Source organism: Bemisia tabaci, chromosome 2 (assembly GCF_918797505.1).
Source record: "Bemisia tabaci chromosome 2, PGI_BMITA_v3".
Classification (NCBI taxonomy): domain Eukaryota; kingdom Metazoa; phylum Arthropoda; class Insecta; order Hemiptera; family Aleyrodidae; genus Bemisia; species Bemisia tabaci.
In genome coordinates, this window is record NC_092794.1 from 70,576,069 (window position 1) to 70,589,860 (window position 13,792).

Consider the following 13,792-nt stretch of genomic DNA (forward strand, 5'->3'; position numbering starts at 1 on the left):
CAGAGCTATAGACAAAGAAGACAATAGGAATATGGAGGGATCCTGTCGGAGGAAGCGGGTGGTTGCAATGGACAAAGGAGGTAGGTAATAGACTAACTAACGGCAACCCACGAGAGACACCAGCCGCCTTAGTCTATAAGAGCCACCCATTTCAACCAATAGGATTGATTCATACTCCCTCAGTCTTCTTTGTCCATAGCTTAATGTATCAATTTTCAATTGGAAATTGGTAGAAAAAGCTATAGACAAAGAGGACAAGGGACGGAGGGATCATATTGGTGGAAGCGGGTGGTTGCAATGGACGAAGAAGGTAGGCAATAGACTAACTAACGGTAGCCCACGACGGACCCTATAGTTAGTCCATTCTTTTTTTTTTCTTCGTCTGTAGGAACTACCATGTCAACCAATAGGATCGCTTCATTCTCCCTATGTCTTCTTTGTCTATCGTTTTGTCTGTCAATTTCAACAATCAGCCCGCAGTGCCTTTTTTCTTCGTTTCACGGTTACACCATCTCTCCGCTTCTTTTAAAGAGAGGGCTGTTTGTGCCTAGGTTTTTGATACCTCGAGTGGTATCCATAGGTCTTCATAGTTAGGAGCAAACTTCCTTTAACCATTTTGATCACAATCAAACTGCACAGCATCAGCTTCGAGAACCGCGTTTGCTGTTGAGGTCTCAAATTTTGTTGGTTTGGTGTGAATTATTAAATTGTGAGTTTTTCAGACCTAGGCCCCTTTCCCACTGGTTACAATCTTATATTGAGAAAGAAGCAATTGGTTTCCATCGACTTAAGTTACTTTTTCTGGGGATGTTTAAATCCCCTACTCTGAGGAGTCATGATTTTTTATTATTTTAGTCTGATTGGATTTGAAACAAAATTACTGAACATGTTTTACCTGATCTAGGCATACGCAATCGGAAGTTTGAAATGCATCGATAAATGCATAGGTGCCTGTTCTTTTATTTTCTCTCTGTCTCTTCCTGATGCTTCCCTCTTTTAAGTCGGTCCTCTTTTTAGGTAGGAGAAATATGGACGAACTAAAGAGGTCTTTTTTACCCTTAAAAATTAATTAGTAATGCATGTGTGGAATTTATTGCTCTAAAAAATGCAGTTATTTTTGCGTTAACAGTTGAAAATTGTTATTCGGCTCTGCCATCGTTTTCAAATTGAAATCTAAAAATTGTGCATCCATTTTTGATGAAAATTTTCACTCCGATAAACGTGTCAACGTTTAGGCTTGATATAAAAAAATACGCCGCAAATATTTGCGTTCTATTATTCGCATTATGCTTCGTCGAGGTCGTAGATAAATCGAGAAAGTAAATCACTTTTTGACGGCGAACATTTTGGATGCGTCAGAGACTTTTTGCGTGATGTTTGCAGAAATGTTGTCTTTTCCTCTCACGATTTCTACTTCTTTAGCCCGGTTCAACGCTACAAGTCCCAATCGCGTTTCGTTGGATGCGTCAAATTCATTGAAACCACGAATCTCGTCCGACAAAGGGAGCCAAATTACTAAAAAGTTTTCGGATCTCTAAAAGATTTTTTGTATCTCACACGGTGATTAAAGTTCTACTTCGTGTTTTTCGCATGCGATCCAATGCGTTGCTGATTTCCTCGTGTTGAAAAAAGCACGGTTTCCATCATAGCTGAAAAAATTGAACGGTTATTCCGCCTCACTTTTTTAACTTGTGTTTGCCCCGAGCAGTGACGTCAGTTAGAAAAAGGCGGGGAGCTGGCACTCCCTCCCTATTCTTTCATAGAATTGATTTCAAAAGATGGAAAAGATCGGATCTGCAAGTAAAAAGTTCCTCCCCCCGCCCCCTCCCAATGTCGAAGGTTCTGCTCGAATGACGCCACTGGCAGTCAAACCTTTTAATTTTCACGCTTTTTCATTTTATTTTTTTTAGATTATTCCGAACATGAACAAATCTTCGCATTAAAATACTAAAATTTTTGCGAATGAGTCACTTTTTTTGACGCACATTTCCTGCCTCCGCTTTTCGCATTTGAGCTCAGACACGCTCAGGTTCGAAAATCCGTGCAAGGATCCACGAGAGAAGCGGATTTTTGTGACATTTTTTTGAAATTTTATTTACAGACTGTCACAGGGTTGCCACAGTCAGGGAATATCGGGAAATGGCAGAGAATTTTTAAACATCAGGGAAAAACCTGGAAGTGTCAGGGAATAATCGTAATCGTTCAGTCACCTTTATTCGCTCTCTGGAATGGGCTTGACTTTCGAGTTTGCCTGAAAACTACTTCTAATTATTTCTTTTTAATCATCCGGCATATCTTCATTTGTCAGGGAATTTCATCAAAATGTGTCGGAAAATCAAGAAATTTCATTTTTCGAAACTCTGTGGCAACCCTGTACGTCAATATCATCCCTCTCTGTCGATCGGAAATAAATCTCGGCGAGCGTGTACTTAACGCGGAATGTGGTAGAGAATCTTTTCTTATGACAATGACTTTCTGTTGCTGATTTGATCGGCGTTTCAGCATGTCGATTGACAGGAATTACAATTCAGGAAGGTGTGTCGATGCCTATTTCCAAATGATAGCGCGCGTAACGTGCCATATATGAACTGCATTTTGCAATTTGGACCTATAAATGCTGGCTCATCTGAATAAACACTTACGTGCATAGGGAAACTAATGGCACATACGTTGTTTTTAAACCGGCCCGGAATTTATAGTTCCTAATTGCAAAATGTAGTCCATATGTAATTGCCCTTGCCTGAACGGTCAGTAAAATCTTCCAAAAATCTTCTTCCTAGAGATTGCGTATCGTCACCTTTCGGCCAAAGTATCACAAGCACCATGCGACGTTTTTTCCGCCGTCATTTTGTTTTTTTACCGAGAAATTGGTCAACGAAGCCGTCCGAAAATTTCACTGAATTTTCCTTTGTTCTGCCGAAAAAATGCAGTGAAATTTTCAAACAGATTCAACCACTCGGTAAAAAAATAAAATTGTCAAAAAAATGTTCAATAAAATTGTCATTGGTGCAACTGACATTCAGTAATTATTTTTAGTAATTTAAACTTTCGTAAGTGAGAACCGTGCCTCCAACTCAGCTTTTAATCTCGTCGGCTCATATTATTTCATCGCAATGCTGGAGAGAGTTTTTCTCTTTTTTCAAATCGAAATGTTTCACCTGAAATAGTTCACCACTCAAAAACCAGCGAAGCCTCAGCGAAGCGAGGCGAGGCAAAAAGTCGGGGAGGAGAAATGCCGTTTTAAGAGAAAAGAACGTATAAAGTTCGTGTGTTGCCAAATTTCTTTCGGTAAAATACGAATTTTCCGGAAAACTTGTGAGACTTTTTCGTCCGATTTTCCAGAGGATTTTCCGAGCCATGTAATCTCAAGTTTCAAGTAGAAATGCGCATTGCTTGTCTCAAAAATTAACATTTTAGATGGGAAAATGTGGCAACTCTCGGATGTTGATACGGCGTTTTTCCTTAGCAAGGCGGAGAAGCCTCTCGTAGTTTTTCTCGTCATCAAAATGAAAGTGATGCATTTTATTTTGATTTTGAAGGTCGTTCTAAGCGTCATACAATGATGCGGAGGCTGGGTTTGGGGAAAACTTTGCGCAAGCCCTGCCGCAAATGAAGGTCTAAAGCCGTGGTACAAATAGTAACGTAGCGTTTCTCCCTCTTTTGTATGTGTATGACCATTCGCGGGAAAAGGACCTCACACGTAGGTCAAATCTCCAGTGGGACGATTTTTGTCGGATTTAGTCGAAAAATCGAATCTTGAGATGGCAACGAAAATTCTCTCAATATACGTCCTGTGGAAAAATTTGATAACGATTTCTACCCATGATGTTGGTTTAGCCGGAAAATGCGAAGACAGCGTTGCCATAGTCAGGGGAAACCGGGGAATTTCAGGGAATTTTAAAAAGTCAAGGAATAAGACGAAAATATTAGAGAAAATATCAAGTCACCTTTATTTGCTTTTTAGAATGGGTTTGACGTTTCAAACATCAAATTTTACCGGAGAACTATTTCCAATCATCTTTTTTTTATCCATCTGGCATTTATTCAATTGGCAGGTTTTACCAAAATGTGTCAGGGAAATCAGGGAAATGTCAGGGAATTTAATTTTTTAAATTCTGTGGCAACCCTGTAGAAGTAGCCCTAGTAATTTTAGAAACAAGCTCACCCTTTCAGAGTTTTTGAAGACCAAGATCTCCTTTTCCGTGGTCGGTTACCTATCGATGGCGAAACCATCAAACCACGGATCTCTATAACAGTGTTTGAAAATTTCCGCTTATTTTTTATTTTTTAAAGAGAACATTCCTCGATTTTTCGCCTTACATTTTTATAATGAATATGTCGAAAGATCGAAGTGAAGTCAAATGAAATTTTTGGCGAAAAGAAGCACTTACTAGGCCTTTTCTTCCTCCTTCTTTTAAAGAAAAGTGAAATATGCAACGTCGCTAAACGAGATACGCGTGGTTTGGCTCTTTTATCATCGTGTATATTTCAGACAGATAGCGAGGGGCATCCCCTTCATTGTTGCCTCAACTTTGAGGGCTTATCTGGAGCTTTGGAGTTCGTTTTAGTGAAAACCAGCGGCACCATTGTGTTTTTCACGCAATTTTACGCAAGGAAAGTTCTAAAATCGCGAATCCCCCTTACACGCAAGAGCTCCGTTGCAAGCGACTCTGACATGTACTGTCGTGCTAAGGAAGATCGCCGTATGAACATTCGAGAGGTGGCAAATTTCTTCGGATAAAACATGTATTTCTTAGGAAAGTTATACACATTTTTCCGTGAAATTTTCAGATGTTTTAGATCAAATTGCGACCAAAATTATCTGAAAAATTTGACAAAAGAATATTAACAATTTTTCCAGTAAATTCGGTTTTTATTAAAGGAGATCTGACAACGTCTAAGGCTCATACGGCGTTTTTCCCCAGCACGGCAGTGTAGTATAGTCCCCGCGAATGCTGCTCGGTTCTGTTTAATTGAGCACTTGCGATCTTCACCTATTTTCAATCGTGTGCTGCTCAATGAATGTTACCTACACTGCCGTGCTAAGGAAAAACGCCGTATGAACCTTCAGGCGTTGCCGAATTTCCTTCGGTAATTCACAAAATTTCAGGAAAAGTTGTAAATATTTGTCCTCTAATATTTCAGGAAATTTTGTTCGCAATTTCACCTAAAGATTCTGAAAATTTAAAGGAAAAATATTCATACATTTCCTCAAAAATACACATTTTATCGGAGGAAATTTGGCAACCCTCGAATGTTCATACGGAATTTTTCCTTAGCACGGCAGTACAGACTGATTTAGTGGCTAGCATTCGATATCTCGCCTTCAAATTGTACCGCCCTTCAAAAGCGTGGTGAAGCGATCTATATCATAATAGTCCATTTGTTTCTGGGTGGAACCATCGATTGTACCAAATATCGAACAATCAGCCACTAAATTAGTTTACAGCAGAATATCGCCAATACCTAAGTCTTTTCGAAACTTCCTCTCGGTGAAAAGAACTGGGCGCGTGGGCTCCGAACAATGGCGTGGCGTGCTTTGCGATGTATCGATTGTTCTGCCATTTAAACCTATGGTAAAGAATCGATTATTAAGGTGTTCGCTGCGAACACCCTGATTATCGATCCTTTTCCATAGGTTTAAATGGCATAACAATCGATATATCGCAAAGCACGCCACGCCACTGGATCCGAAGTCCATGCTACATAAATTTCTGAAGTTTTTGGCTCGTGCATCCGAAAACTTTAGGTCCAGCCGCTATAATTCGGGTTGCACTTTTAAAGTATTGCAGTCATTTTTTTTTTATGCTTGATTCTTGTAGATTAGCTTAGAACAATAAGATCCGTTCAATCAGCAACTTTTTACACTAACTGAGGCATCGCGACTCGAAAAACTCGCTTTTTGACGTCATTCACCGCGGTAGTGACACCCTTAGTTTCTTCTATATTGGATTCATCAATTAGCAATGCGCACATATGTACTGGTTGCTCGACTTAAAACACGGACTAAACCTAGGTGGAAGAAACCAAGGGTGTACCGTGGTTAATGACGTCAAAGATCGAGTTTTTTAAAGCGCTGATATCTCCATTAATATTAAACGTAGAGAATTTCTGTTTGGGCAAATCTTAGTATTTTTAGCTTATCCACAAGAATCAAGCATCAAAACGCGACTTTTTGACCAGCGCAACTGACCTATTGAGCCCTCTAAAAAAGCTAAAAATTAGCCCTTTTTGGATATAATTTTGCGTTGTAGAGCTTCTCCCTCGATGACTCATAAGAGGATCTCTCCTGCGGGCTGATTATTGAAAGTGATAGACAAAGCAATAGACAGAGAGGACAAAAGGGATATGGAGGGATCCTATTGGTGGAAGCAGGTGATTGCGATGGACATAGGAGGTAGGCATCAGACTATTTAACGGCAACCCACGATAAACCCTTCAGTCAGTCCATCATTTACCCTTCGAAAAAAAAAATGTACAGATTATGTAGAATCTACATAAAATAGAGTAGACGTACCGTCCGCCTCGGGCTCCAAGACCGAAAGTTCCGGCTGCTGGAGCCGTAGCTTCGATCGCTCCGGTTGCTACGCCCGGAACTTTCGGCCTCTGAGCCCGGAACGCGGACGGTATGTCTATGTAACCCGTAAGTACGGCTTCCACGGCCGTAATTTTTTTTCAGTGCCTCCTTAGTCTGTATAAGAATCGCCCATTTCAACCAATAGGATCGCTCCATACTTCCCATATCTTCTTCAGGGTTGCCACGGTCAGGGAAAACCGAGAAATGCCAGGGAATTTTAAAAAGTCAGGGAAAACCTGAAAATGTCAGAGAAAATGTCGAAATCGTCAGGAAAAATTGTTGAGTTACTATTATTTGCTTTCCAGAATGGAATTTGACGTTTCAAACAATACATTTTGCCTGAATAATGTTTCTAATTTTATGCCTTTTTGACCACCTGGCATATCTTCAATTGTCAGGGAAATCAGGAAAATGTCAGGCAGGGTGGCATGAAACGTAAGAAAGAAATGAAAGATCGGAAATTTCAGTGAAATTTCACGAGGCTGTGAAATATTTCATATTTTTCAGGGGCTAGAGCATGCAACCCGCACTGAAACACACAAAATTGGAAAAAAAGTCACAATTTTTACATTCTGCGAAACTTGAAAAGGGACCGGTGTTTTTCAAGCTCTTTCTAAATTCTAAAATTTCACGAAATATTTCACGTGAAATTTCAAAATTTAATTTTTCATGAAATTTTGCCACCCTGATGTCAGGGAATTTCATTTTCTAGATTCTGTTTCAACCCTGCTTCTTCGTCTATCACTTTGTCTATCCATTTCAAGAATCAGCCCGTAGGTCTCGCAGCGCTACGACGCAATGGATTCCTTTCTCCCGTTTACGGCCTCGTCAGTGATCACTCCCCAATGCGACACACCCGATGTTCACTACGTGTCGAAAATTCGCGCGGAGTAAAAAAATTTGATAAGCGCAACGAGATGATCTATTTGCTCGGAGGCTTCGTTGACAAACTTGATCTAATCGCTCTGTACCTCTCCACGATATTACTCGGCCGCCTGATATAATCTCGTGTCAACAGAATCATGCTCCTTGCGTGCTCTCGCTTCCATTCGTTGAGCCAGGTTTTGGAGTTTTTTCAACCGTCTGCCTTTCGTCGTTCCGTACGCTCGCACACGGCCGGCATTTTATCGATAGCCAAATTTTCCGTTGTCTTTTTTTTTTTTTTTTTTTTTTTTTCACGGGCTTAATGCAGGTGATCCCGGACCCGGCCTCCTGGTTCCTTTTCTTCCTCCTCCTCTTCTTTTTCTTCTCGTTTCCCAGTCCCGACGAACGGAGTTCCGGTGTTTGCTTTCAGCCGGGCATCATGGAAAAGTCTGCGTGTGCACCCCCAAAACGTGATCTCGTACGCATTCGTCAGAGAGATCAAGGCCGAGTTGCCAACTGGGATTTGGTCCAGTGGCTTGGCGTGAATAGCGATGTCTCGATTGTTATGCCATTTAAACCTATGGTAAAGAATCGATTATTAAGGTGTTCGCTGCGAACACCCTGTTTATCGATCCTTTTCCATTGGTTTAAATGGCATCACGATCGATATATCGCGATTCACGCCACGCCACTGATCTGGTCTCATAGTTTTTGACCCCCCAGATTCCAGTTTATCCTTCGTCGGTTAGACCTTATTTTGCAAAAAGGAACTACAATTTCAGGCTCATACATAATAGCACCTGCCCGCATAGGAAAACTATGCAAGTATGCTTTTTTTAGAATGAGCCACAAATGGACTGTATTCTGCAACAAGGAACTACAAATTCTGGCTCATTCGTAAAAACACCTATCTGCATGGGAAAGCTAATGGCACATACGTTGTTCCGATTATGAGCCAGAAAATATAGTTCCTAATTGCAAAATGCAGTCCAAATTATAGTCCCCGATTGCAAAGTGTAGTCCAGTTGTCAGTGGCAAATATGTACTTTATGGCCAGGATTGCGATAATCAGTCGGAACTTGAAGTAGGTAATCAGAAAACAGTCTAAATAATGTAAGGGCTCAGGTTTTTTTTCCCCTGGCTAATACTTGTCATGTCCTAAATTCATAAGCTGGTAGCATGTAGGTCATTAAGATTAGCCCGGCCAGTGGGCTGATTGTTGAAATCGATAGACAAAGCTATAGACAAGGAAGACAAAAGGGATATGGAGGAATCCTATTGGTTGAAGTAGGTAGTTGCAATGGACACAGGAGGTAGGTAAAGGTAGTTCTAGTCGTTCTGTTGTCGAAGAGAGCCTACGAGAGCGCGAAGCGCCCTCTGAGGGTTGGGCCACGTAGCGGCCATGGGGCATAGCCCCCTAGTAATTATATAGTTATTTGTCTCTCCTGAAAAATTAGATTGGATGGACGCGTGCGGTTTTAGGAATTGGCCATTCATGTAGCCAGAAAGGCCCTATCTATTGTGGAATTTCCCGTTGGCGAAGCCGTGAGTAAGGTCAATACTCGAGCAGTGCACGTATTGGCACTAGCTGATTGCGGAAGGGCGGATGCGTGCAACGATACGATACGCGAGCCCGATACCTCTTCCGCTGCGCCTACCTTTAACCCTAAAGTATTGTGAACCTTTTCTCGTCGAGTGGCCAATCTATCGATAACTGCAGCGTTTCGCTCTTCCTCCCGGCTTTCATGCAGGCACTTTCACATTTCGAACGGTCAGAGGTTGAGGGGCATTATTGCAACGCTGCGTTGCGGTATTTGTAATAGTTATCTCTTTATCAATTGATTTTCGCACTCTACATAATGTCGCACCCCTAGGTTGGATACCGGAGGTTGCCAACAACGGAACAATTTCCCGATTTTTATTTTTTGATTTATTTTCATGTTTAAATCTAGGGGTGCAAATTGTTCCAGGCCTCCGCAAATTCTTGTCACGCGTTGTGTTTTCGCTAAAAGGTCAACACAACGCGCTGATCGAAATTGTGTTTACTTTTTGTTAACTTTAGAATGTGTGCCAAAGTCGCATTATTCGAAAAGAGTTGAAAGTATGTCAACTAAAAAATATGTTCAAAAAAATAAAAAAGAATTAAAAGAAAATTATTAGTCTCTATAATTTTTAAGGCAAATCCGCATTTTACTCGCAACGGCGCGGTCAAGAAGAATTTCTACCCTCGTATAAATCAAGCCGATGAGCCCCTATTTTCTCAGATTATACGAGACAGACAGATATGCTGCAAAAGTTCTTTCGAAAGGGATACGAAAGTTGTGAAAATCCATCGGCCAATGGAAGGATTGCAGAAAAATCACGATTGCATCTTGATTTTCTCGAGAGGCAGGCAATTAACAAAAGGATTAAGCTTTTTCGTGCCTTTTGAGTGACTCTTGGCCAATTGTTACACAGGTGTTTTTCGCGCGCAATAGTTAACGTGCTTTAACAAATAAACACCCTGGATACACACATGGACCTTGTATCGCCCGTCACCCGATGTCAATCATCCTATGCTAGATTGTCGATCAAAGGAGAGATATCTCTTTTCTTTCTCATTGAAATTCTCTCGTTTCGTAAACAACTTAACGTATTTTGGATCACGCACATCGAGCAGCATTATTTTCTCGTAGGTCAACGCTAGTGGACAACCTAGTTGAAGAGCCGCTATTCTGCCGTGCTAAGGTAGAACGCCGCATGAACATTCGAGAGTTGCCAAATTTCATTCGATAAAATGTTTATTTTTGAGGAAAGTTGTGAATATTTTCCCTTGAATTTTTCAGACGTTTTAGATCAAATTACGAACAAAATTATCTGAGAAATTGGTTGACATACCTTAAAAAATTTTCCTGAAAATGAGTGATTTGCCGGGGGAAATTTGGCAACGCCTGATGGCTCATACGGCGTTTTGCCTTAGCACGGCAGTATTGACCCGCCCATTGGCCGTAGACACGAGTATCGGGCCTGATCGAAACCAATTAATAGTGGTGATTCACCCCTAGCTTGGAAACCGGAGTTTCCAATCACGAAACAATTTTGATTTTTTATTTATTTTAATGTTTAAATCAAGTATTTTGGCCAAACTTGGCAACGTCCGAACACCCGAGGGCGTGATTAAACTTATTCGACCTCGCATGTTTAAACTGATTCCCTCGTATTCGTTAACAGCTCGTGGTCTGTTAATATCTGCCGAAAAAAATTGAGACAAAGTTGCCAGACGATAACTAATTGTTATTCCAACTAATATAGGTTCAACTTTTACACCTGCTCGTCCGTAAAGTTGAACTTTAAGGGAAAGTTGGTCCCAATGCAAGCATTGCAAGTACTTACGAGGACACCAATAATCGCATTCCAGTTAGTGGGGACAGAAGCGGATCCAGCGATTTGGAAACACCGGCTTTCCTCGCAATATTTGTCGCAATTTGAGCGGGAAATTTAATTTTTTTAAATTTTTCGAATTTTGTCAATTGGAGGTACTGAAAAAGTACTGAATATTTCTATTGAGGCTGTACTGAATTTCTTGGGAATATACTGAAAAAGTACCGGAAAAGTATACTGATATTTGGCCAGCTTGTTTTAGTAGACACCCTGGTTGCAGACTCCCTGTCATACTTTATCTTTTCTTTGAAGAACTAATCATCGTAACCTCTTGAGAACTGCCTTCGCTATCAGCCGAATACTCTGCGTTTTCCAACCATAAAGTTGCCTTGTTTCCCTTCGGAAAAGTAAAACAGGAACGGACATTTTGAGACACCGCGATGAAGGTACGTGGTTTTGCACTTTGACCATGGATCGTGACTCCTGATCTGCCGTGCTAAGGAAGAACGTCGTATGAACCATCAGGTGTTGCCAAATTTTCTTTGATAAAACACGAATTTCCTGGCAAACTTATGAATATTTCCCGTCCAATTTTCCAGGTAATTTTGTTCGCAATTTCACCCAAAGATTCTGAAAATTTAAAGGAAAAATATGCATAAATTTCCTCAAAAATAAACATTTTATCGGAAGAAATTTGGCAACTCTCGAATGTTCATACGGCGTTCTTCCTTAGCACGGCAGTAATAATGTCCTCTCTTCGTCCGTGTCCCGCAACCCGCAACACCACCGCGTCCGGTTCATCTCCGCTTCTCCCTGTGATCTTGGTAAACAGGAGGAGCAACTTGTGGATGCTATACATATAACATTTCTGTTTATTTATCATTCTTTTTGCGTGTTCGCGTCTGTACCAGTTCGTTTATTCCGGCGATGTTTGGAAGGAAGACGGCAGTTGTCAGCCCGTACTGTATCGCGATGGAATGTCGAGTGTGTGCCGTTTAACCTTTTGGAAGTCTTCTGTATTCGCGCGATAACATCGAAAAAACACATGAACCCCAGTCGATGATGGAATCAGAAACAAAGCTTGTATCTCGGTTTGCGACAATGCAGACAGGGTTGCCACAGTCAGGGAAAACCGGGAAATGTCAGGGAATTTTAATAAGTCAGGCGAAACCGGGAAATGTCAGGGAAAATTACGAAAATGTCGAGGAAAATTTTTTATATCACCTTCTTGCTTTCTAGGATGGGTTTGAGGTTTCGAACAACATTTGTATGAAAACTATTTTCAATTATGCCTTCTTAATCATCCGTCACATCTTCAATTGTCAGGGAATTCCACCAAAATGTGTCTGGGAAATGTCACGAATTTCATTTTCTAAATTCTGTGGCAATTCTGTGCAGATTCCCTGTCTCTTTTATTTTTTTAAAAAACTTCCGATCATCGGCACCGCGCGGAATCTCGTGCGATTTTACGCGATTTATATTGCCACCCCAAGAGGGGATTTTCCCCCTTTAGTATCATGCAACTCCATTTTTTGCAGGTTCCATTGCTTTTTAGTCAATATCCTCGTAAAATATTCAGGGGTGCCATTTAAGCCAAGTCTGAGGAGGGGCAAATATTGTCATGAATTAGAGAAATTTTCTCTGAGGGGGATCTTCAATTATGCCCTAAAATGTATAAATTTTTACCAATGAGGGTGATCCTTTAAATCGTCACCTTTCTAATCTAAGGGGAGGTTGTTGCTCTCCTAAAACGATGCCCCTGAAAAAAGTAAAATATGAGTGGAAATTTTGAAACACTGCAATCCGATACAATGTCTTTAGTTTTACTGTGGATGTTCGTTTCAAGGGAGCATGTAAATTTTGGGATAAGCTCTCCAAGTGCCGATATAATTTCATTTTTTCATTGAAACCAGTCCTTTTCATCCTTCAAATATTTTTTGGCTTCTCTTTTGGGATTAATCATTCACATGCAGCTCACTTTGGTTTTCATATTCTCATATTAATAAAGTATTAATTTTACAAGGAATATCGATTGATATAGTCCTCTATCATGAGTTTATGACTATTTTCGTTTTGGTTTTATGCAAAAGAAAGTCCCATTGAGGGGCTTAAAGGACCAGGCGCATTAATGCAGTTTTTGAAAAAATCAAGGTATGAATGATACACTTAAAAATAGTCTAAACATATATTCAGTGAAAAATTCAGTACTAAAATTAATTTGTTCAACATCAAAAAGTAAGCTTGAGCATTCTTTCTACCATGCATAAGGCTCCCTCTAATTTTAAAACCATAAATAAGTATTTTGGGAAATTGCAAAAACTGCACTTATGCGGCTTATCCGCAAGGAACCTCAATTTTTCCTCTTTTGTTTTTTTTTTTTTTTTTTTTTTTTTTTTTTTTTTTTTTTTTACACTAATTATGTACATGTCAACAATGTTTAAGTTGTAAGGGAGTTCTGACAGGGCTGAAGAATACTACCTATCACATAATATATTGATTTTTTTCCTCGACGAATTAGTCTCATCAAGTTACAAGAATTTTATTTCTTATTTAGTCTATGAATGGACACCCAAATTGTATTCTAAAAATTGTTTCGTGTGACTGTGCATATTTTTCTCTGAGGCATTATTGACCTGTCTAACTAAGCTTTTTTTTTTTTTTTCATTTTTCTAGTCTGGACCCCTGCCGCAAGAAAATTTAAACGCATTGCAACGTGCCATTGACTCAATGGAGGAAAAAGGTCTTCAAGGGGACCCAAGATACTCGCAACTCTTGGCATTAAGAGCACGTCAAAGTGGTATTAGCTCAGACCCTCGCCCTCCTGGATCGGTAAGCACCAAATAACTTTTATGTTTGGTGATAGAGTGGGACACATTATTATAAGAAAACTGTACCATTTTGAGAAGAAGCCGAATATTGAAATGTAACAAGGTGGAAAAATGGTGATGGGTCCACACCATTTCGCGGGGAAATCAAAGCCAAGAAGCTCCA

General features: G+C 40.3%; 1 protein-coding gene across 7 annotated transcripts in view; it reads left to right on the forward strand.

The window, feature by feature from the left end:
* LOC109041838 (ATP-dependent helicase brm) overlaps window positions 1-13,792 on the forward strand; it is a 54,530-nt gene that overhangs the window by 13,839 nt on the left and 26,899 nt on the right. For 2 of the 7 annotated variants that reach the window (XM_019058287.2, XM_019058289.2), the window contains exon 3: window positions 13,475-13,630. In XM_019058287.2, the coding sequence (XP_018913832.2) occupies window positions 13,475-13,630 (156 nt within the window). Of the gene's footprint in view, window positions 1-11,635; window positions 11,893-12,303; window positions 12,340-12,821; window positions 12,953-13,474; window positions 13,631-13,792 lie in introns of those variants that run through there. The other 5 variants (XM_019058290.2, XM_072296180.1, XM_019058291.2 and 2 more) reach the window with 5 other exon arrangements.